Genomic DNA, 22,107 nt, shown 5'->3' with positions numbered 1-22,107 from the left:
GGCCTAAGCTGCAGTTGGACATCCTTAGTGCTGCTGAGGAGGCGGGAGAGGCTCCCACCACTGCCGCTGTACTGGCAGCCATCAGCCTGGCTTGTGGCTGAGCAGAGTGCCCCCTGTGGGAGCACACTGACCACCAGGGGGCAGCTCCTGCATTGAGCGTCTGCCCCCTGGTGGTCAGTGTGTGTCATAGTGACCAGTCATTCCCAGTGGTTCTGCTGTTAGGGTCAATATGCATATTACCCTTTTATTATATAGGATAGAGGCCTGGTGCATGTGTGGGGGCTGGCTGGTTTGCCTTGAAGGGTGTCCCGGATCAGGGTGGGGGTCCTGCTGGGGTGCCTGGCCAGCCTGGGTGAGGGGCTGAGGGCCGTTTTCAGGCTGACCACGGCCGCGGGCTGGAAGCAGGTATCTGGGATTTATTTATCTTCTATAATTGAAACTTTGTAGCATTGAGTGGAGCTCAGGGCTGGCAGGGCAGGCAGGAAGCTTGGCTTCCTCCATTGCCGGGGGCAACCCAAACCTCCTGTCGCTCCAGCTCCGTAGCCATCTTAGTTGGGTTAATTTTCATATTTTCTCCTGATTGGCTGGTGGGCGTGGCTTGTGGGTGTAGCAGAGGCATGGTCAATTTGCATGTTTCTCTTTTATTAGATAAGATGAGGGAGGTGGATACATAGAATGCCCTTTCTTGGAGTAGTGGGCAGTGTAAAATGCCACCCAGATCCCCCTTCAGTGAGGACATGCTGCCCCAGATGTTGCGGAGACTGTCAGCAGATGGCTGCCAGCTGTCAGCCTTTGGGAAATCACACCCTTTCCTGAGAAGCCTACAGGCTCCAACTGATTGATGTGTGATTGTAATAACTTGGCCATCTCAGCCTGGCTTGAGACCACTCTGCAGGGCTGCTCTAGCTCAGACCTCCCATGTGAGCTTTTTCTTCTCTTTACATCCATCCTTCTGCATACCCACTCACCCATCTAATCACCCTTCCATCCATCCATCCGTCCATACATGTCTATCTGTCCTTCCTTCCTTCCCCCACTTCTTCCCCTTCCCTCCCCCTCCAGCCCTTCCTTCCTTCCTTCCTTCCTTCCTTCCTTCCTTCCTTCCTTTCTTCCTTCCTTTCATCCATCCCTACATTGTCCATCTGTCCATCCATCCATCCATCCCTCTGTCCTTCCTTCCTTCCTTCCTTCCTTCCTTCCTTCCTTCCTTCCTCCCTTCCTTTCATCCATTCCTACATTGTCCATCTGTCCATCCATCCATCCATCCATCCATCCCTCTGTCCTTCCTTCCTTCCTTCCTTCCTTCCTTCCTTCCTTCCTTCCTTTCTTCCTTCCATACATTGTCCATCTGTCTATCCACCCATTCATCTCTCTGTCCACCTTTCCTCCCTCCCATCCTTCCCTTTCCGTCTTGTTCCAGAAATGATTCCAGTTTTCCCATCTGTAACATGGGATAATAACTAATTTGCCAAGTTATAATGAGGCCCCCTGAGATAATGCAAACAAAGTGCCTGGTGACACGCAGGTGCTAAATGAAGTGTACTTGCTGGTCCTGGTGCCTTTGTTTCCGCCTGTCTCAGTGGTCAGACACCTGCCTGCTCATCCCCCATGGTGGAGAATTCCAGGTGCTCAGGTCTCCAGGATCCACTGCTGCTGTTGGTGGTCAAGGCTGCAGCCCCAGGGTCAAAAGGCTGGACACATGGCTTGGACTCAGAGCCTGTGGAGAAAGGCAGGACAAGGTGTCAGGGCTGAGCTGGGAGGTCTGAGGAGCCCTGAATTCTGCATCTGCCATGGCTCTCCACAGGCCTCAGTTTCCTTATCTCTGAAATGGGATGGTGGTTTTTTGAGAGGAGGAGAGAAAATGGCGGCCCAAATAGGCAGTTGTGTCGGCTACCTCGTCCTGGGGCCAGACTAGTGAAACAACTAAATCGGAGAACCTCCACCTGGAATTAACAAATTAGACACAACGGAGAAGACAACTTACAAGGAAGGTCAGAGGGCACCCGGAGAATGGTAGGAACGGGGATCTGGGCTAGAGAGGGACAGCCGGCCAGCAGGCCGAGGGGGTGAGGGGAAGCTAGCTGCATTGCACCAAAGCCACATCCCTTGGCGACAGGCATAACATTCAACTGTGGAAAGGAAAAGCCACGGGGTTGCTGGTGGCTGGGGAATCTGTACCTAAGACCTCAGTTGCGAAAGGCTGCCCCTGGAATGGTGGTCCGAAAGGCAGCCCGAGCAGTGAGATGCTGGGGAGAGAGAAATCCAGTGTCATGGTTGTTTTGCCCTTGCTTTAATTCGCTAAACCCAGAACACAGGACTTTTCGATTGCAAACACTCCCCCGAGGCTTCAGCACAGGGAGAGGCAAAAGGCACAGACTCGAGATGCCTGAGGAGAGGCCGGGGAGGGAAGCAGGGCAGGGGACGTGGCCAAGAATCCTGCATTGGGACATTCTCAAGCTTCCAAACCTAAGTGGCCATTTCTCCCCAGAAGAGCTAGCCCCTCCCAGTAGCCTCAAGGCAGGTGACCAGCCTGCCACACCCTGCCTGCATTTTGAGCTTTGCAAAGGAAACAAAGGCTCTGAACAGCCCCAAAGAGCCCTCCGTGACTGGGTGGAAGAGGTCTGAATGCCCTGCTATTCCAGGAACCAGACTGATAAAAACTCCAGGTTGCCAGCCAACCCCGTTAGTCTCCATACAAGGATCTCTGACCAACCAAGGCCAGAGTAATATGTTGGGCCATTCATGGAGGAGTAGCTGTGGATCCGGAAAGAACACCCATCTCACTCCCTGAAAGCGAAGCAGCACCACCCCCACCTGAAGCCCTGTAAGAAACAGACACCTGAGTGGCTAAGACTGACAGCTGGCAGACAGGCACAGAGGGCGGGCGGACTGGCCCACCTGCTTGCAGCAGGGCCTGGGGGACAGGCATAAGCAGAGAACCCCTGGATCGCCTGGAGCTTCAACAGGGCGCTAACCGCCAAAAGGCAGTGCCTGACAGGGGCCAGCACCTGAGGACCCAACACGGAGCCCAGAATTAGCAGACAGAACAGAAGAGTGGGGTCCTAAGCCAGCTCCCGAGGGGCATTACAACTCGGCAAAGCGAATGACACTCACTTTCTTATTTTTAAATTTTTATTATTAATTTTTTTTATTTTTCATTTTATCTTATTTTATATTTTACTTTTTTGCACCTTTTTCTTCCTCATTTCTCTTTCTTTCCTCCTGTGTTTCTTCTATTCCCGTTTTAGTTTTTCTCTTTCCTTTCTTTTCCACCCCTTTTAAAAATGGGAAGTCTTTATCTACTTTATTGATGTCTTAGTATTCTAGTGTCTGTTGGTTTATTCATAATCTAATTTCCTCTTCCCTGCTCCTACTCCATTTCCCCTTCTCTTTCCTTTCTTTTCACTAATCAATTTTTTCCCTTTATTTTCTCTTCTCTTGCTCTTTTCTTCTCTAATTTTTTAATTTGTTCCACTTCCTAAATATAGGCTTGTCTACTCTCTCCTCTATTCCCCTTTTCAAAAAGAGAGAAAAAAGAAAAATTTTAAAATTTTTTCTTCTTGTCTTCTCATTTCTTTTCTCCCTTCTCTATTCTAAATAGGTCCTTGCCCTGTTCATCCAATTCCTCAACCTTATTTTCTCCATTGAGGCTCCGCATCTATGGATTCTGACCCCCTTTTTTACTGAGTGTTTTTTGGTTTATTTGTTTGTTTTGTTGTATTCTCAACCCATCGTCTTTTTTTTTCTTGCTATCATTCTTTCTCTCTGTTCTATTTCCAAGCTCTCTTTTCTGTGGTGGTCCCTTTATTGGGGTTAGACGTGTCATGTCTACGTTTGTGTCCTGTTCCTTCTGTGTCGTGTCTTGTCGTGTCGTATTTTGTGTTGTTCAGTCAGCGCCTCCACAACGGTTGGCATGATGTGGTAGGGAGGGAGCCACATAAGCAGATACCCTGAGAGGAGACTGCATCCATGAACAGGAAAAGAACATTCCAGACCCAACTACAATGGGAGAACCTAAATATCTCAAGTAGGAGGCTGCCCTAGGACTCCCAGCCCAGGAGACCTGAGAGACTGCACCACTGGGTCACACGAAACATCTGCTACAAGCACGTCAAACTCATGGCCCGGATATCATTCAAAATTGAAGGTGAAATCAGGAGCTTCACAGACAAAAAAAAAAAAAAAAAAAAAAAAAAAAAAGGCTATGGGAGTTTATTATCACCAAACCATCAATGCAAGAAATGCTAAAGGATCTGCTATAAAAAGGAGAAATAGAAAAGGAAGAAGGAACAGAGGCATAAAGAATTAAAATGGTGACAAATAGGTACCTATCAATAATAACCTTAAATGTAAATGGGTTAAATTCTCCAACAAAAAAACATAGAGTTGCTGAATGGATAAAAAAAACATGACTCATATATATGCTGTCTACAAGAGACCCACTTCAGAACAAAGGATTCACGCAGACTGAAAGTAAAGAGATGGAAAAAAAATTTTCCAGAAAAAAAAAAAGCTGGGGAAGCAATACTTATATCTGACAAAATTGACCTCAAAGTGAAGGCCATAACAAGAGATAAGGAGCGGCACTTCATAATACTACAGGGATAGATTCAACAAGAGAATATAACTCTGGTAAACATATATGCACCCAATACAGGAGCACCCAAATACGTTAAAAAAAAAATCTGGACGCTATCAAGGGAGAGATTAATAGCAATACAATCCTCATAGTAGGGGACTTTAAAACCCCATTGACATCACTGGATAAATCTTCTAGTCAAAAAAATCTGCAAAGAAACAGCAATCCTAAATGACTCACTAGATCAGATGGAACTAATTGACATCTTCAAAACTTTTCACCCCAAAGCTATGGAATATACATTCTTCTCAACTGCACATGGGACATTTTCAAAGATAGACCACATATTAGGACCCAGGCTAAGTCTGTACAAATTCAAGAAGATTGAAATAATATCAATCATCTTCTCAGATCACAATGGCATACAATTAGAAATAAACTCCAATAAAAAACAACAAAAAACAAACACATGGAGGCTAAATAGCATGCTATTAAACCAGGGGTCCTCAAACTTTTTAAAGGCCAGTTCACTGTCCCTCAGACCGTTGGAGGGCCGGATTATAGTTTAAAAAAAACTATGAACAAATTCCTATGCACACTGCACATATCTTATTTTGAAGTAAAAAAACAAAATGGGAACAAATAGAATATTTGTATTTGCATGTGGCCCGCGGGCCGTAGTTTGAGGACCCCTGTATTAAACAATGAATGGGTTACCAAAGAGATCAAAGCAGAAATAAAAAAAACACTCTTGAAACAAATGAAAATGAAAACACAACAATTCAAAATCTATGGGACACAGTGAAAACAGTACTGAGAAGGAACTGCATAGCATTACAGGCATACCTCAAAAAGACAAGAAAAACTGGTAATAAGTTATCTAACCCTACAACTTAAAGAACTAGAAAGAGAGCAACAAGAAAAGTACAAGGAAGGAAATAATAAAGATCAGATAGGAAATAAATGACATAGAGACCAAAAAAAAATTACAAAAGGTCAATAGAACCAAGAGCTGGTTCTTTGAAAGGATAAATAAGATTGATGAACCTTTAGCCAGGTTCGCCAGAAAACAAAGAGAGAGGACCCCGAGGGGAGTGGACCTAAGCTAGCAGGCAGACATCCCCGGAGGGGTCCTGGACCGTGAGAGGGTGCAGGCCGGGCTGAGGGACCCCCACCCTCATTCACGAATGTCGTGCACTGGGCCTCTAGTATAAAATAAGATTCTAAGGCTAATGTCCCAGTCTATCTTTTTTTGTGAGTACTCATTCATTTATCGTAGGGGCTTTTTATTTCTGTTTTTAAGATCTCTTTGTATATACAAGATTTCATATTGTTAATCTACTCAAAAAGAGAAAAATACGGGAAATAATTATTTAAATCCCCCAAGTATTCATCATAAAGGACTGAAGCTACAAAAGTGCCCTTGAATAGGCTGCAGAAATGGCAGCAGTGGGGTGTGTGTGGGAGGGCACTCTTCTTGCAAAAAAAATACTTTTACACTAAAGCTGTTAGAGGCCCAGGAGTTACTGCAGTTCTGGGAACAAACCCCAGGGCCTGCTATCTCCCCACTTACACACCCACCCGTTCTCCAGCCTCCTAAGAGTTGTCAAGGTCATATTATCTCTGTTACAGTTCTTAAAAATATAAGTGTATTTTCCATTGGAAAAATAAGCTTATTTCTAAAAGTAAGGGGGAAAAAGTTTTTTCCTGTATTTGCCTAAGAAACAAATATTTTATATATATACTAGAGGCCCAGCGTGCAAAATCATGCAAGGCGCCCTGCTTCCTGCCGGCGCCCTGCCCCCGCTGTGCCGTGAGAGGTGCTCCGCGTTCTGCCACACCATGAGAGGCACCTCGCCCCGCGGTGCTGCAAGAGTCACTGCTTTTGGGCTGGAGGGAGGGACCGAGAGGTGCTCCATGCACCTGCTGGTGACCAGTCATTTGGTCATTATGGCGTTACGGCGTTATGGCCACTGGTCTTTTTTAATATCTACACTAATAGAAGACAAACATGCAAATTGATCATACCTTTGCTATGCCTTAAGCCACGCCCACCAGTCAATCAGAGTGACTATATGCAAATTAACCCAACCAAGATGGCGGCTGGCAGCCACGGAGCTGGAGCAAGCAGGAGGCTTGGTTGCTCCAATGATGGAGGAAGCCAAGCTTCCCGCCTGCTGTGGCCTGCTCTGAGTTCCACTCAAAGCAACGAAGTTTCAATTATAGAAGGTAAATAAACCCCAGATACTTGCTTTCAGTCAGCCGTGGCCACAGAGCTGGAGCAAGCAGGAGGCTTGGGTTGCCCCTGGTGATGGAGGAAGCCAAGCTTCCCTCCCACCCGCCCTGGCCAGCTCTGAGCTCCTCTCAAGGCTATAAAATTTCAATTATAGAAGGTAAATAAATCCCAGAATAAAAAAGAAAAAAGAAAAAAAGGAGAGGCTAGGAACTTCCGTCACTCAGGGGGCTTGGCCAGCCTGAAAACAGCCTTCAGCCCCTCACCCAGACTGGCCAGGCACCCCAGTGGGGGCCCCCCACCCTAAAGGGGGTGTGACCAGCTGCAAACAGCCATCAGCCACTCATCCAGGCTGGCTAGGCACCCAAGCGGGACCCCCACCCTGATCTGGGACACCCTTCAGGGCAAACCAGCTGGCCCCCACCCATGCACCAGGCCTCTATCCTATATAATAAAAGGGTAATATGCAAACTATCCCTAACAGCAGAACAACTGGGAATGACTGGTCACTATGACACACACTGACCACCAGGGGGCAGACGCTCAATGCAGGAGCTGCCCCCTGGTGGTCAGTGTGCTCCCACAGGGGCCGCTTTGCTCAGCCACAAGCCAGGCTGACAGCTGCCAGTACAGCGGTGGTGGTGGGAGCCTCTCCTGCCTCCTCAGCAGTGCTAAGGATGTCCAACTGCAGCTTAGGCCTGCTCCCCGCTGGCAAGTGGACATCCCCCGAGGGCTGCCAGAGGGATGTCTGACTGCCAGCTTAGGCCTAATCCCCTGGGGAGTGGGCCTAAGCCAGCAGGTGGTCATCCCCCGAGGGGTCCTAGACTGCGAGAGGGCACAGGCTCGGCTGAAGGACCCCCCCCCCCCCGCCAGTGCACAAATTTTTGTGCACCGGGCCTCTAGTAGATTATTAAAATAATTGTTATGTTAATCAAAACTTAATTATTTTAAATAAATCACTTAATACTGTTTAATAATAATAATAATCTATATATAAAAGCCTAAGCGACCGTTATGACCGAACAACCAGTTGACCAGTTGCTATGACATGCACTGAGCACCAGATGCTTAACGCAGAAGCTGCCCCCTGGTGGTCAATGCACTCCCACCACCAACCTCCCTTGGCCCCTCCCCCCCACCAGTCAATCTCCCATGGTCCCTCCCCCTGGGTGCTGCCTCCCCTGCCCCCCAGGCCTCAATTGCTGGCCAGGTCGAGGGACCCCACTCATGTATGAATTCATGCACCAGGCCTCTACTAATATATAATATATTTGACTACCTTCTGAGGATTTAAATGTTAAAATTTACTTTCTCTCCTCATAAAGAAAATTTTATACTTAAGGTATATGGGAAACTCTGTCAAATAAGAAAATAATAATTATATTCTATTTATTTATGCATATTAAATAAATTCTAATATATTTTCATTTATAACTAATTCTTATATGTTATAATATTGTAGAATATTATATTTTGTAGAAAGGACAAGATTCCATGTCATTTACATTACTCTATAAAGTATCTAAACTTATAGAAATATTAACAGAAAAATTCAGAAGAAACAACAATTTTATTATAAAACTAAATAAAAAGAAAATGATTATATAGTTTTTGTAACTTTTATTGAAAGTATTACTAATTCTTAAACTTTCTGTTTTTCAGATATAAGGAAGCATTTTTAAAGCAATTTGACAATTGTGTGGACTGTAAGAAAAACAAAGAGAATGACAACGACAGCAATGGTTAGTCTGATCAGGTACCAACTGATTCTAGGACACCATGTGGTGGGGTCTATCCATTCCAAATGCTCCTTTACCGCGTTCCAAGCCGTGGTCTGGTTTTCACGTTCATTGATAGCAAGTAAGGACTCTGATTTGCCTTTGCCACATGTTTACTTCTCCAGTGAGGTTATCATGAAAGACTCCCTATGATGCTTTTTAGCATCAATCCACTGATGGTGACTACTGATCCATTTCAAAGGGGTGACACATATGTGCTTATGCTCCCAATCGCAATTAAGCACTGGCCTGCTTGCTATGGCGTCCTGTCTTTCCCCCAGATATTCAATGGCCGCCTCTATTGCTGCAGTCTAGCTCATTTATTTTTTATCTATGTGCTGTTGTATAGTGAATTCCCCACACAATTGGAACTTGAGCAGCGAATGCGCTTCACGGGCCCTGACCTTCCAAAGCAGAAAGTTCGCCGCCTCCCTCTGTCTTCTGCAGCCAGAAAACGAAAAGGGGGGAGATGTGGGGAAGCACAGAGTGTGCTTGGAAGGTCTGTAGGGAGGATTCTCCGAAAGGCCGGGGGCCTCTGAGGGGACCTTCCCAAGGCAGCAGCCCCTGCCTTGACTTTTCCAAACGAGTCCGAGCCCCCGGGTGTGTTGCTAGAATCTCTATGTTTAGTCTTTAAGACCCGACCTTGTAGAAGCATGTGCTTTCTCAAGGATACTTACCCTGCAGATTGTATCTAGAGGTTAATTTTAGTTCAAGCTGTTGTGACAATAAAAAGCCAACGAGGCAGGCAATCAGGGCTACTTACTCCTAAAGTAGACTAGCCCCTTAGCCTCTCTTTCACAGAAACGTGTGTCAAAGTAATTTGTTCATTGGTAGCTCAGGGTCTGCTGGTCAGCCCTGGCATCAAGTTATTATTATACTCCAAAGCCACTGTTCTCAAAACTGCCTGGTACTGGCACAAGAACAGACATAGACCGATGGAACAGAACAGAGACCTCAGAAATCAACCCAAGCCATTATACTCAATTAATATTTGACAAAGGAGGCAGGAACATACAATGGAGTCAAGACAGTCTCTTCAATAAATGGTGTTGGGAAAATTGGACAGGTACATGCAAAAAAAAAAAAAAATGAAACTAGACACCAACTTACACCATACAGAAGAATAAACTCAAAATGGATAAAAGACTTAACTGTAAGACGGGAAACCATAAAAATCCTAGAAGAATTCATAGGCAGCAAAATATCAGACATATGTCGTAGCAATACGTTTACTGATACATGGAAACTAAGGAAAAAATAAACAAATGGGACTACATAAAAATAAAAAGCTTCTGCACAGCAAAAGAAACCATCAACAAAGCAATAAGAGAGCCCACTTTATGGGAGAACATATTTGCATATGATACATGTACTAACGGGTTTATCTCCAAAATTTACAGGGAACTCATACAACTTAACAAAAGGAAGATAAACAGTCCAATTAAAAAATAGGCAAAGGACCTAAATAGACACTTTTTTAAAGTGGACATACAGAAGGCCAAGAGGAATATGAAAAAATGCTCAAAGTCACTAATCATTGGAGAGATGCAAATCAAAATGACAATGAGGTACCATCTCACACCTGTCAGAATGGCTACCATCAACAAATCCACAAGTGACAAATGCTGGTGAGCATGTGGAGGAAAAGGAACCCTCGTGCACTGCTGGTGGGAATGCAGACTGGTGCAGCCACCGTGGAAAAGAGTATGGAAGTTCCTCAAAAAATTAAAAATGGAACTCCCATTCGACCCAGTGATCCCACTTCTAGGAATATATCCCAAGAAATCAGAAACACCAATCAGAAAGGACATATGCACCCCTATGTTCATAGCAGCACCATTTACCATAGCTAAGATTTGGAAACAGCCTAAGTGCCCATCAGCAGATGAGTGGGGTGAGGCTATGCCTCTCTATTCCAATGTGCGGTGAGCAGAGAGGGGGACAGCACAGGGCTGTCAATAACCAGTAATTCCCTCTCCTCCCAGTTGCATAATGCCCCAAGTTTGGGGGGGAGGGGCTGAAGTTTATACAATTTGGGGAGGCCTCCTTTAAGAAAAAGAATACAAAATTATGAATACAACATTGCTGGGGCCTTTGGGAGGTAGCAACAATGGCAAAAAATAGTCAAGGCAGAATTAAACACATTTGATGAATAAATGAAAAGGGTTTACATATACACATACATGTGTGCAACCCTTATTCCCCACAAAACTATACAGAAAACTAAGAAGATTGGAAAACATCTCGGCAGTTCCTCTAAAGGTGAAGCATATGACCCAGATATTCCACCCCTAGCTATCTACCTAAGAGAAATAAACTCATATGTATTTCTACCACAACACTTGTACTCAACTGTTTATATCAGCATTATTTTTAATAGCCAAAAGGTGGAAATAGCCCCAAATACCCACCAATGGATAAATGAATACACAGAGTGTGCTCCATCCATACAATGGAATATTACTCAGCCATAAAAATGAGTGACGCACTGATACACACTACAACATGGACGGACCTTGAAAACATTAAATCAAAAAAGCCAGTCACAGAAGACCACATGCTATGTGATTGCACTTGTGTGAAATGCCCACAATAGGTGAATCTATAGGGTCTAAGAACGTAGATTAGTGGTTGCCCCAGGCTGGGGTGGGGGTAGGGGGGATTATGGGCTGATAGGTAAAGGATACAGTTTTCTTTTGGGCGGGGGGTGGTGATGGAAATGTTCTAAAATTGTGACAGCTACACAACGCTGTGAATATACTAAAAGCCATTGAATTGTACACATAAAGTGGGTGACTTACATGGTGTATAAATTATATCTCTATGAAGTTGTGAGAGAAAAAATGTGTTGGGGCCCCTTTCGGAGTTACGATGGGGCAGGCCCACAGGGCTTCAGCTCCATTTGCTTCAAGGTAGGTGAGCCGTGATGCCCTTGGCCTGCCACAGGTGTGACCATGTCACAGTTCCCATCATCACGGCTTCCCCAGCTACCCCTCAGGCTGATTGAGGGACGCTGTTCTGCTGCCCTCATGAAGCCTGCATCGAGCCCCTCCCCCAACCTGAAGCCAGGGCAACATCTGTGACTCAGGGGAAGATTGGAATAAAACAAGCAGGCTGAAGGATGAGAAAAAGCAGATGTGGAGGTGGGTCCTGGAGGCTGATGGGAGCTTGGGAGGGAGAGGCGGACCCATCTCTGGGCCAAGTCCTCCAGGGGCCTCCCGAGAGGCTGCAGGGCCTGCCTGCTGCACTCGGCAGGGGTTCATGGAGGCCGAAGCTTTTCACAGCCTGTAGACGCCAAAGACAGCATTTGCCCCCCTGCAGGTCTGCCATCCAAAGGCTAAAGGTGAAAGGTCAGGGATGAATTTAGGCTTTTGATAGAAATTTCTGACCCCGGAACAGGCTGAGCTGGATTCTGACGACAGACTCAACTCTGATCCTGGTGTTGCATGTTGAGCACGAATCTTTGTGTCACCGAGTCATAGACTGTCATTCAGTCATAGACTGAACCTTGAGCTTCAGTCTGTGACACCGGGATGGATGTCATAGCCCTCTCCACTGTCCCCAACACACACTCAGTTCTCCCGCTGCCTCTGTGCTGTCCTCACCACTCTTCCCCCGTTCCTGCCTGACAATCGAGGACTCTGATCCTCTGCTGTTAGTCTTTGCCAGAGAACTTTGAATTGCTCTGCACCGTTTCCCGACATCCTGCCGTGGTGTAGTTGGTTTGTTTGTGCCCTTCTGTACCAGGGGTTCCAAGATCCAAATACGGCTCCAAGCCTACAGCCATGCCCATTTTATGACAGCTTTCATGCTGCAACAGCAAAATTCAATAGTTGTATCAGAGTTCATATGACCTTCAAAGCCGAATATATGTAGTCTCTGACCCTTTACAGAAAGTTTGCTGACCCCTGCTCCAGACCATGTGGTCCATAAGGACAGGTTCTGTATTTGATTCCCTTTCATATCTCTAAGCCCCAAGTAGAATCTTAAGTTGTTTTTTTAATCCTCACCTGACGATATTTTTCCATTGATTTTTAGAGAGAGTGGGAGGGAGGGAGAGAAACAAACATTGATGTGAGAGAGACACATCTATTGGTTTCCTCCCGCATGCACCCCTTGACCAGAATTGAACCCGGGACCCTTCAGTCTGCAGACCAACACTCTATCCACTGAGCCAAACCAGCTTGGGTGTAAAACTTCATGTGTAGTAGTCAACTCCTATGTGCCCGGGCTAGTGCTGAGGCCATCACATAACTGCATTTTTCTATCCTCACAGCAACCCTCTGAGTCCCCACTATACAGAAGGGGACCCCGACGAGGCTCAGAGAGATGTACTGGTTTTCTCAAGGTCACACCAGGCTGGTAAGAGGAAGAGCTGGATGTAAACCTAGGCATTTCCAACTCAAAGCAAAGGACTTATAAGCAACAGGCCATTCTGTGGTGAGCTGATGAGTGGATAGATGGGTGAATAAATGTTAGATGGATGAATGGGTGGGTGGTTGGATGGGTAAATAGATTGTTAAATGGGTGAATGGTTAGATAAATGAGATGGTTAGATGGATGGATGGTTGGATAGTTGGCTAGCTGGTTGGATGGTTAGATGAATAGATAGTTGGCTGGCTGGTTGGTTGGACAGATGATGGGTGAATGAGTGGACGGATGGTTAGATGGATGGATGCTCAGGTGTATGTATGTATGTATGTATGTATGTTAGATGAATGGATGGTTAGGTAGATGATGTTTAGATGGGTAGACAGATGAACAGATGAATGAATGGATAGTTAGGTGGATGGATAAAGAACAGTTGGCTGGTTGAATGGAAGATAGTTGGTTAGATGGATGGATGGATGGTGAGATGGGTGAATAGATGGATGATGGGTAGATGGATAGTTGGGGGGTTAGGTGATATGGCAGGGCCCAGAGGCAGTGATGAATTACACCAGAAGATGGCATTCTTAGGGGATTAGCCGGTGAGAGGTATAGATGGAATGGGGTCAGAGTCATGACAGAGAAGCCAGAAACCAAGTTGAGGCACAGGTTGCACTAATTATGTATGTACTTACTGTATTTTGGGGAATGAATGAAAAAGGATGGCCAGAAGGGGTAAGTGGAACAACGGAGAAGAAGGGGTAGCGCAGCCCTGCCACAGGAACCTCCCTGGAGGTCCCCACCCCATCCCCCTGGCTTGTCTGCCTCCTTAAACCCAACTCTACCATTTCCCCAGGAAGTTCCAGGCAGCTGGTTCCAGAGCTTAAGAGGGACACAAACAGGACATTCTCCCTATGCCCTCCAGGGCTAAAGACGGAAGGACGCTGGTGGGGAGTCACTCTGCTCCCCTTATCCCCCCACAAGATCCTCTTGACGAAACTATCAGCCTGGATTCAGGTCCCAGGCAGCCTCTTCCACCAGCAGTATCTGCAGCACCAGCCACAAAACGGGTTAAGAGTCACCACAGGTTCCCACAGCTCACTCTCTCATTTGCTGCCTCTAAATCACAGCCTCAACCTACCCAGGCAGGGAGACTGGCTGGGCTGGGTGACCAGGAGCTGGTAGGCCTTTGCAAGGACCTGGGTCACAGACTGTTGCCTTGCTGATCTGCAGCTGATGCATTAAATTCTCCAGCATTGCCACCCACTGGTGGATTTAAAAACCCTCCCAGGCCCTCCAGCTGCCCACACTGGCAGCTTTGTTCATTGGGTAGAACATACCTCAAAGGTGGCCTTGGAACAGAACCGGTTTAAAATGCTGGTTCCTCTAGCTTGTCCTTGCTGTGTGACCTTGTGCAAATCACTCAACCTCTCTGAGTCTAATTGCATGAGACTTAACAACTGGCAGCAATTCCCATCATCATGATTGCCACCCTCTCACACCAGCCCCACCCTCCTGTCCCTTGATATTGCTGTCTCCTCCAGCAGGGTGCCCAGCACACAATGGGCCCTCAGAGAGAGTCTGTAGATAAAAGAACTAATGAATCTTCTCATTGCCCCTCAAATGGACACTCATTGCCACCTTGAACAAGTACGCGGCTCTCACAAGTAATGGGCGCCGGAATCGGATGGGCTGAGCAGAGGGGCTGGCCTGCCTCGGAGATGCTTGTGGAAAGGTGGTGGGAACGGTGTGGGGGCTGCTGTCACACTGTGTACCACATACCATGGCCCTGACACCATCTGCTTATCTTCAAGGGCTAAATTCCTCCTGAGATTTAGGAAGTATCTTTTTGCAAAAGCAATTCACCCAGGCGGGGGGATATAATACAAGGGCCTCTCTAGCCACCACAGAGGTAAACTGAGGCCCAGGACGGGGTGGGTGTCACTGTCCAATGTGTGTGTGTGTGTGTGTGTATTCAAGGAAGGTACCTATCAGAACCCCTGGGTTCTCAGCCCTGCTCTTTCTTGCTGAGCCTCTGTCCTACAGCCAGCCAGAGCTCACAGTGTCAGGGGCCCGAGGGAGCTACAAGATGAATCCTCTCCTTCTGCAAATTTACCTCCTGAGACAAGTTACTGCGGAGTCCGGGAAGATGTCTCCTCCTGGACAAGAGGGACCCGGAGTCTGGGATGTGCCATGGGCTCCCGGGGATGTGGAATTGGGGGTTGGCTCAGGCACTCTGTGCCCCCGGCCAAGGAGAGCTCAGAGGTGGGACGGTGGGCAAGTTGTCCAGGGAACCCTGTGTGCTGGCCTGTGCCCGCTGCTCGCGGCCTGCCCTCTTACCTCTCTTGAAGGCCCACCGCTTCAGCCACAGCTTAGAGAAGGCTGGCCAGGAGTGGTTGAGCCCTGGGTCAGCCATGGGCCAGGCTTGCGTGAGTGAGTGCAGCTGGGATGGAGCAGAGCTCAGCCCGGAATCCTTGCCAGGATGGGGCTGCCAGCAAGAGGGGCGGGGACTGCTGCAAAGGGCTGCCAGATGCAGCAGCTGGTGGGATCGTGGGGCTGGCGTTCCGGCTATGGGGGCCCCTGGACTCCAGTCTGGGGGGAGGCCCAGCTCTAGCAGCATCCCCGCCCCCAGCCCTATCGGCCTCTTACCTGGGCTGGACAAGACATTCCAAGAGGAGCTGAAGAGCGGCGGGAGGAGTGGTGACTGTGGTCCTCGGGCAACAGGCTAGACTGAGTCCTGACGTGAGCCCCGTGTGTGTGCCTGTCTGTTTGTGTGCCACTGTCCCTGTTTGTGTTGGTGTATAGTGCGTGTGCTTTCAGGTGAGTGTTTGAGTGCAAGCCTTGAGTGTCCACGTGTGTGTGTTCACTCAGCATCTAGTGGGCTCCCCGAGGTGTTGGTGATGTAATTGGCGTCAGCGCTGTGCCCGTTTAAGGTGTGCGGCAGTTACAGCCTCAGGGCGTGGTCATCTGTAACTGGGAGCTTCTGTGTTCTGACCACCTTTACCCCCGCCCCCCGCAGCAATCACAAATCTGATGTTTTTTACTATGAGTTTTTTAAAAATTTAGATTCCACCTATAAGTGGGCTCATGTAATATTTGTTTCTCTTTATTTATAGTATTTGTCTGGTTTACTTTATTTAGCATAATGTCCTCGAAGGTCATCCACGTTGTTGTAAATGACAAGATTTCTTTCTTTTTGAGGATATTATCTGTGTTTTTTCAAATGTCTGGGATTGTGTGTATGTGTGAGTGTGTGTGTGTATGTGTGTGTGTATGTGAGTGTGTGTGAGTGTGTGTATGTGAATGTGTGTATGTGTGTGTGAGTGTGTATGAGTGTGTGTGTGAGTGTGCATTAGTATGTGAGTGTGTGTATGTGAGTGTGTGTATGTGTGTGTGTGTATGAGTGTGTGTGTGAGTGTGCGTGAGTATGTGAGTGTGTGTGTACGAGTGTATGTGTGAGTGTGTATGTGAGTGTGTGTGTGTGTATGAGTGTGTGTGTGAGTGTGCGTGAGTATGTGTGTGTGTGTGTACGAGTGTATGTGTGAGTGTGTATGTGAGTGTGTGTATGTGTGTGTGTGTATGAGTGTGTGTGTGTGCGTGAGTATGTGAGTGTGTGTATGTGTGTGTATGAGTGTATGTGTGAGTGTGTAGTGAGTGTGTGTATGTGTATGAGTGTGTGTGTAGTGAGTGTGTGTGAGTGTGTGTGTATGTGAGTGTGTGTGTATTTGAGTGTCTGTGTTTGTGAGTGTGTTTGTGTGTAGTGAATGTGTGTGAGTGTGTGTGTGAGTGTGTGTGAGTGTGTGTGTGAGTATGTGTGTGAGTGTGAGTGTGTGTGTGTGCGCATGTGTGTGAAGGCCATTAGTATGGGACCTGCCTGTGTCCTCCAGGCCTGAGGGAGAACTGCTCTGGCATCTGTGAGGGCTCTGCTGCTTGCCTGGGCTGTGTCTGCGTGTCTGTGCGGGATCTGGGTGTACCCAGTGCCATGGCTGTGCGCACACCCGCCAGCGGCCAAGTGCTGCCTCCTAACTGGTGTTTTCATTCTTCTCTGAAAAATCCCTGGCTGTCTGGCGACTTCTTAGGCTCTTCCCTCCCTTCTCAGAGAGTTCTCCACACTCCCGTCTTTGCCCCTGCACACCGCTCAGCTGCACAGCCCACTGCAGTCCCGTTTCCACCCCCTCCAGTCTTCTAGCTCTCTCTGAGGCTACATCCAAAGGACACTTCCCCGCCTCACCTCTACTGGCTGCCTCCGACCACATCCCTCTAGAAATTCATTCCTCCTGTGATGCAACAGGTTGAATTGATGAATGATGAGAGAGAATCACAGATTGGCTGCCTCCTGCACGCCCCCCTCCAGGGATCAAGCCTGCAACCTGGGCATGCACCCTGACGGGGAATTGAACCATGACTTCCTGTTCATGGGTTGATGCTCAACCACTGAACCACGCCAGCTGGCCTAATCTTCCCTTTTTTGCCTGACCTTTAAACTTTGTGTTCCCAGGGCTCTGTCCTGGTCACTTCCTGCTCTCCCACCAGCCCTGGTGATCCCCCCTGCCCCTCCCTCATTGCTATCATAAGTAGGTGGCCCCAAAATCTTTCAGTCACACAAAGACACAAACCAGAAACACCAATCAGAAAGGATATATGCACCCATATGTTCATGGCAGCACAATTCACCATAGCTAAGATCTGGAAACAGCCTAAGTGCCCATCAGTAGATGAATGGATTAGAAAACTGTGGTACATCTACACAATGGAATACTATGCTGCTGTAAAAAAGAGGGAACTCTTACCATTTGCAACGGCAGGATGGAACTGGAGAGCATTATGCTAAGCAAAATAAGCCAGTCAATGAAGGAAAAATACCACATGATCTCACTCATTCATGGATAATAGAGACCATTATAAACTTTTGAACAATAATAGATACAGAGGCAGAGCTGCCTCAAACAGATTGTCAAACTGCAGCTGGAAGGCCGGGGCAGGTTGGGGGGCAGGAGGGAGGGGGGTAAGAGATCAACTGAAGGACTTGTATGCATGCATATAAGCATAACCAATGGATATAAGACACTGGGGGGTAGAGGAGGCCAGGGGATTGTCAAGGGCGGGGGGAAAAAAAGGACACATATGTAATACCCTTTGTAATACTTTAAGCAATAAAAAATAATTAATTAATTAATTAAAACACATACACACACACACACACACATACACACACACACACTCTCTATATTAACACCTGTGGACAATGGCAGACACATACACATACACATGGACAGACACATACAATTACACAGTCAGACACATACATAGAAATCCAGAGAACAGCTTGTGGACATTTAAAAAGCACCTCATCTGCTGTGCTCCAGGTCTGACTTCTTTATCTCCCACCACACATGTTTCCCAACAGGCTACCAACGCCTCGGGGACCCTTGGTCCCTGGGTGGAGGGCAGATGTGAGAACTTCGGGAACACCTAGGGCCGTGAGAAGCCAGGAAGAGCCCCCATCAAGCCCCTGGCACCAAAGGCAGGAGCCCAGGAGGCCAGAACCAGGAGAACTTGAGGTTAGAACACAGCAGGCAGTGGAGGCTTTAGAAAAATCTTACTTTACAAATCCGACAAGGATACCCTTTCTAACAGTGCAAGCTCGCTTATTGTAAAAGACACAAAACACACGCTGTACGCCAACACCCAGCACCGTGGGCAGCTTAAAAAGGACAGCCCCCCAAGCTGGACAAAACCAGAGGGAAACCCCGCCCGCAACTGGGAGGCACTGGCACTGGGGCTTGCGGGGTCAGGGCCCCGGAAGGCAGGAAACTAGTGACGTGAGGCAGCACGATGCAGTGTTTTTTCTCACGGGGAGTTTGTGGATATGAATGCGGTTCGTAAGTGACGGGGAAGCAGACCAGAAAGAGGCCCAAGGACATGGCTGTCCGCTCTGCCTAGTCTTTTCTCAGGAGCCCACCCAGCAAACTCAGTAACGACTGGACCCACCATCAGGTTCTCTTTCCAGGTGTGGCCCAGAAGGCTGCTAAGGATGCACGCAGGTTGCCTGGCAGGGACTGCTCAGGGAAGCAAGGCTGGGGGGCAGGGACAGGGACAGGGTGAGGGAACAGGAACGTCTGACCATGTTCTCTGAGCTCCTACTGCGTGCGGGCCTGTGCTGTGATCTTACTTGTAAGGGCTAGGACAGCTCTTTAATGGAGGAACCAAGGGAGGGCCAGCGTGGTGAAGTCACTTGCCCATGGCTGCCCAGAGGCAGGGGAGCGGGATTTGAACCCACAGCAGGCTGACACGACCATCCTGTCATCTGTACGATACTGAGTGCAGCAGGTGGCCAGCACTGTGTCAGGGCTGGGAGTCAGGGTGTGCGAAGACATACTGATGGGTTTGCCATTGACATTCCATGGTGCTTCCAGGTCTAGAAGCCCTCCCAGAGAGGCCCGGGACCATGGCAAGGGGGCTCAAAGGCGGGCAGTCCTCCCTTGATCTTGCTTGGTTGTCAAACCTTCTTAGAACTGTAGGAGCCTGGGCCAGTGGGATCAGCCACCTGAGTGGCCCTGGAGACCTTCTCTGATGTGCCCCAGCTTCACTGACCAGCTCCACGGCCTCAGCCATCCACTCCAAATGCACCCCTTCCTGGCTGCTTCCGGGTCACCTTCCCGGACCCCAGAGTGCCCGAACCCGCCTGGTGGCCGTGTGGCCTTGGGGGCTGGGAGGAAGCAGAGGCTTGGGTGTGCCCTGAACAAAACCACAGCCTTCCTCCCTACTGCACCCCACCCCAGGCAGCCTGGGGTGGGAAGCTCCCCGAGGTGGGCCATGGTGGGAGCCAGGAGCACCTCCTTGGGGGAAGGGGAGCTGGAGGGCTGCCCGGTGGAGGGTTCTCCTCCTTGGGTGAGCTAGCCAGCTTGGGGAGCAACCGTTCTCAGGCCTGGCTCTCACACATCAGCCTGAAGCAGAAGTGTTTGTTTTGAAAGTCAGACACCCCAGCCCCAACTTTCAGATTCTGTTTCAGGGAGGTCCATGGGGTGTGGGTGTGTGTGCTCCAAATTCTCCAGTTTGAAAAGCGAAGCACGCCTGGCGACTCTGCTGCAGGAGGCCCAAGACCCTCCCCCTAGATCCACTCTCTCTCTTCCCCAGACTTTGGCCACAAGGGGCTCCATCCTCCTGTTGTACCTTGTGGTCTGTCATGGACCCCAGCCCCTGCAGAGACCTCTTAGGACCACAGACTTTCGCAGGACAAATAAGCAGGTGAAACCACCTCACCCGCTCACTTGAAAACAGGCTGACCAGAGGGTCAAGAGAAACAGGATGGGCTTCTGTCCACTGGCCCTCAGGCTGCCCCAGACCTCGCTGCCAATCTGTCCCTGTTGGTCCATCTGTCCCTCCACTCCCAAGCCCCCCAGATGGTCACTCACCATGTGGAGACTTGTCCTCACTGCTGCAGGCACACAGCCCGGCTCCTGCAGCCCCCACTACCCATGGCCAAGGCCTCCAGCCTGTCCAGGGCGAACATCAGTGGGTCAGAGACCAGAGTAACTGCAGGGTGACCTCAACTTCCTTCTCCTTAATTGCCCGACTGCTTGGTCCCTCTGTCCCCAGCTGTGGGCTGAGGTGGGGGTCTGAGTACAGCATAGGCTTGGGGTTCTAGAAGCAGGGTACTCACCTCTACCACTCAGCCCTGTGGGTGCAGGTGTCCTGAAGAGATGAGTGGGGGATGGGGAAGCCTCAGCACCCTCACCCCCACCCCAACAGCTTCCTGTGGAACCAACTGCCAAAGAGGAACAGGGCTCTGGGCCTCGCATGGGTACACAGGCAGAGACTCATGGGAACACAAAGTCACGTGTATCCAGAGACAGAGTTGCTCAGACACACTGTGACCATGCACTGCTATGTGGGTACACACTTGGTCACATCGGGCATGGAGGCACCTGGGTCCCATTGTCTGCTGACAAATTGTTAATACCCACCTCTCTGACCAAAAAAAGAAAATAAAAGAAATAAAGAATAAAATGAAACCCTGGTGTTTAGCATCTGCTGCTCCCCATGGTACAAATACTCCCATCATAGCTGGTTTCATCTGCCAACCGGATGTCACTGAGTGTGGAGTTAGGAGGACATGCTCAGCGTGGCTCCAGCACATCACTGAGTGGGGACTCAGGCACGTGGGCTCATGCACACGGGATCCTGGCACTCAGGTGTGTGGACACCTATGGGTCCAGGGCCACACGGTGGTGTGCAGACAGAGCAGTCTACCCATAGAGACAGCTTGGCGCATGCAAGGCACACCTAGGCTCCTTCACACTCAAAGACAGCAGGGTGCACAGGCACACACAGCTTATGCATGGTGACATGTGGAGCCACACACCTGCACACAGGAGCACACACTGGCATGTGGGAGCACACACTGGCACACGGGAGCACACACCCGCACGTGGGAGCACACACTGGCACACGGGAGCACACACCGGCACGTGGGAGCACATACTGGGACACGGGAGCACACACCGGCACATGGGAGCACACACCGGCACACGGGAGCACACACCGGCACGTGGGAGCCACACACCAGCACACGGGAGCACACACCGGCACACGGGAGCACACACCGGCACATGGGAGCACACATCTGCACACGGGAGCACATACCTGCACATGGGAGCACACACCGGCACACGGGAGCACACACCTGCACACGGGAGCACACACTGGCACACGGGAGCACACACCGGCACATGGGAGCACACATCTGCACACGGGAGCACACACCGGCACACGGGAGCACACACCTGGACTCTGAGGATAGGGGGAGCCTGTGAGGAGACACAAAGACACGCTCAGCCATCTCGTGTCAGCTTACAGAGCCAGTTGTTAAAGGTTCAGGGATTTTGCAAGCTGTTGTTAAATGCAGCTGTCATCAAGATTTCATTATACAAATTGGCAGTTAAATAAATTATGTTAAGAACAAAAGTAATAACCACTTAAATCCATCCCCAGGTACTTAATGCAGCTAAACTATACACTTAACAATGGTTGACGTGGGTTCTGAGATGGCTGAGGAGTAGGTGAAAGCAACACACACCTCCTCTGGGCACCAAACCAGGTTAACAGCTAAAACTTAGAGCAATCAACCTGAATAAACAGCAGAAGGA

The 22,107-nt window shown here is 48.8% G+C and overlaps 1 protein-coding gene across 3 annotated transcripts in view; it reads right to left on the bottom strand.

Annotated features, from left to right (window-relative positions):
• The window catches only part of ARHGEF18 (Rho/Rac guanine nucleotide exchange factor 18), a 101,846-nt gene extending 81,155 nt beyond the window's left edge, over positions 1–20,691 (bottom strand). The window contains exons 1-2 of one of the 3 annotated variants that reach the window (XM_070416731.1): positions 20,622–20,691; positions 1,596–1,717 (exon numbers count right to left, since the gene is read on the bottom strand). In XM_070416731.1, the coding sequence (XP_070272832.1) occupies positions 1,596–1,610 (15 nt within the window). In that variant the 5' untranslated portion in view covers positions 1,611–1,717; positions 20,622–20,691. Of the gene's footprint in view, positions 1–1,595; positions 1,718–15,607; positions 15,625–20,373; positions 20,599–20,621 lie in introns of those variants that run through there. The other 2 variants (XM_070416732.1, XM_070416733.1) reach the window with 2 other exon arrangements.
• Between the last annotated feature and the right edge of the window lie 1,416 nt (positions 20,692–22,107).

Source organism: Myotis yumanensis, unplaced genomic scaffold (assembly GCF_028538775.1).
Source record: "Myotis yumanensis isolate MYYU_CA2020_CCGP unplaced genomic scaffold, mMyoYum1.0.hap1 SCAF_5, whole genome shotgun sequence".
Classification (NCBI taxonomy): domain Eukaryota; kingdom Metazoa; phylum Chordata; class Mammalia; order Chiroptera; family Vespertilionidae; genus Myotis; species Myotis yumanensis.
The sequence above is the reverse complement of the archived record's forward strand: the minus strand, read 5'-3'. Positions and strand labels throughout refer to the sequence as shown.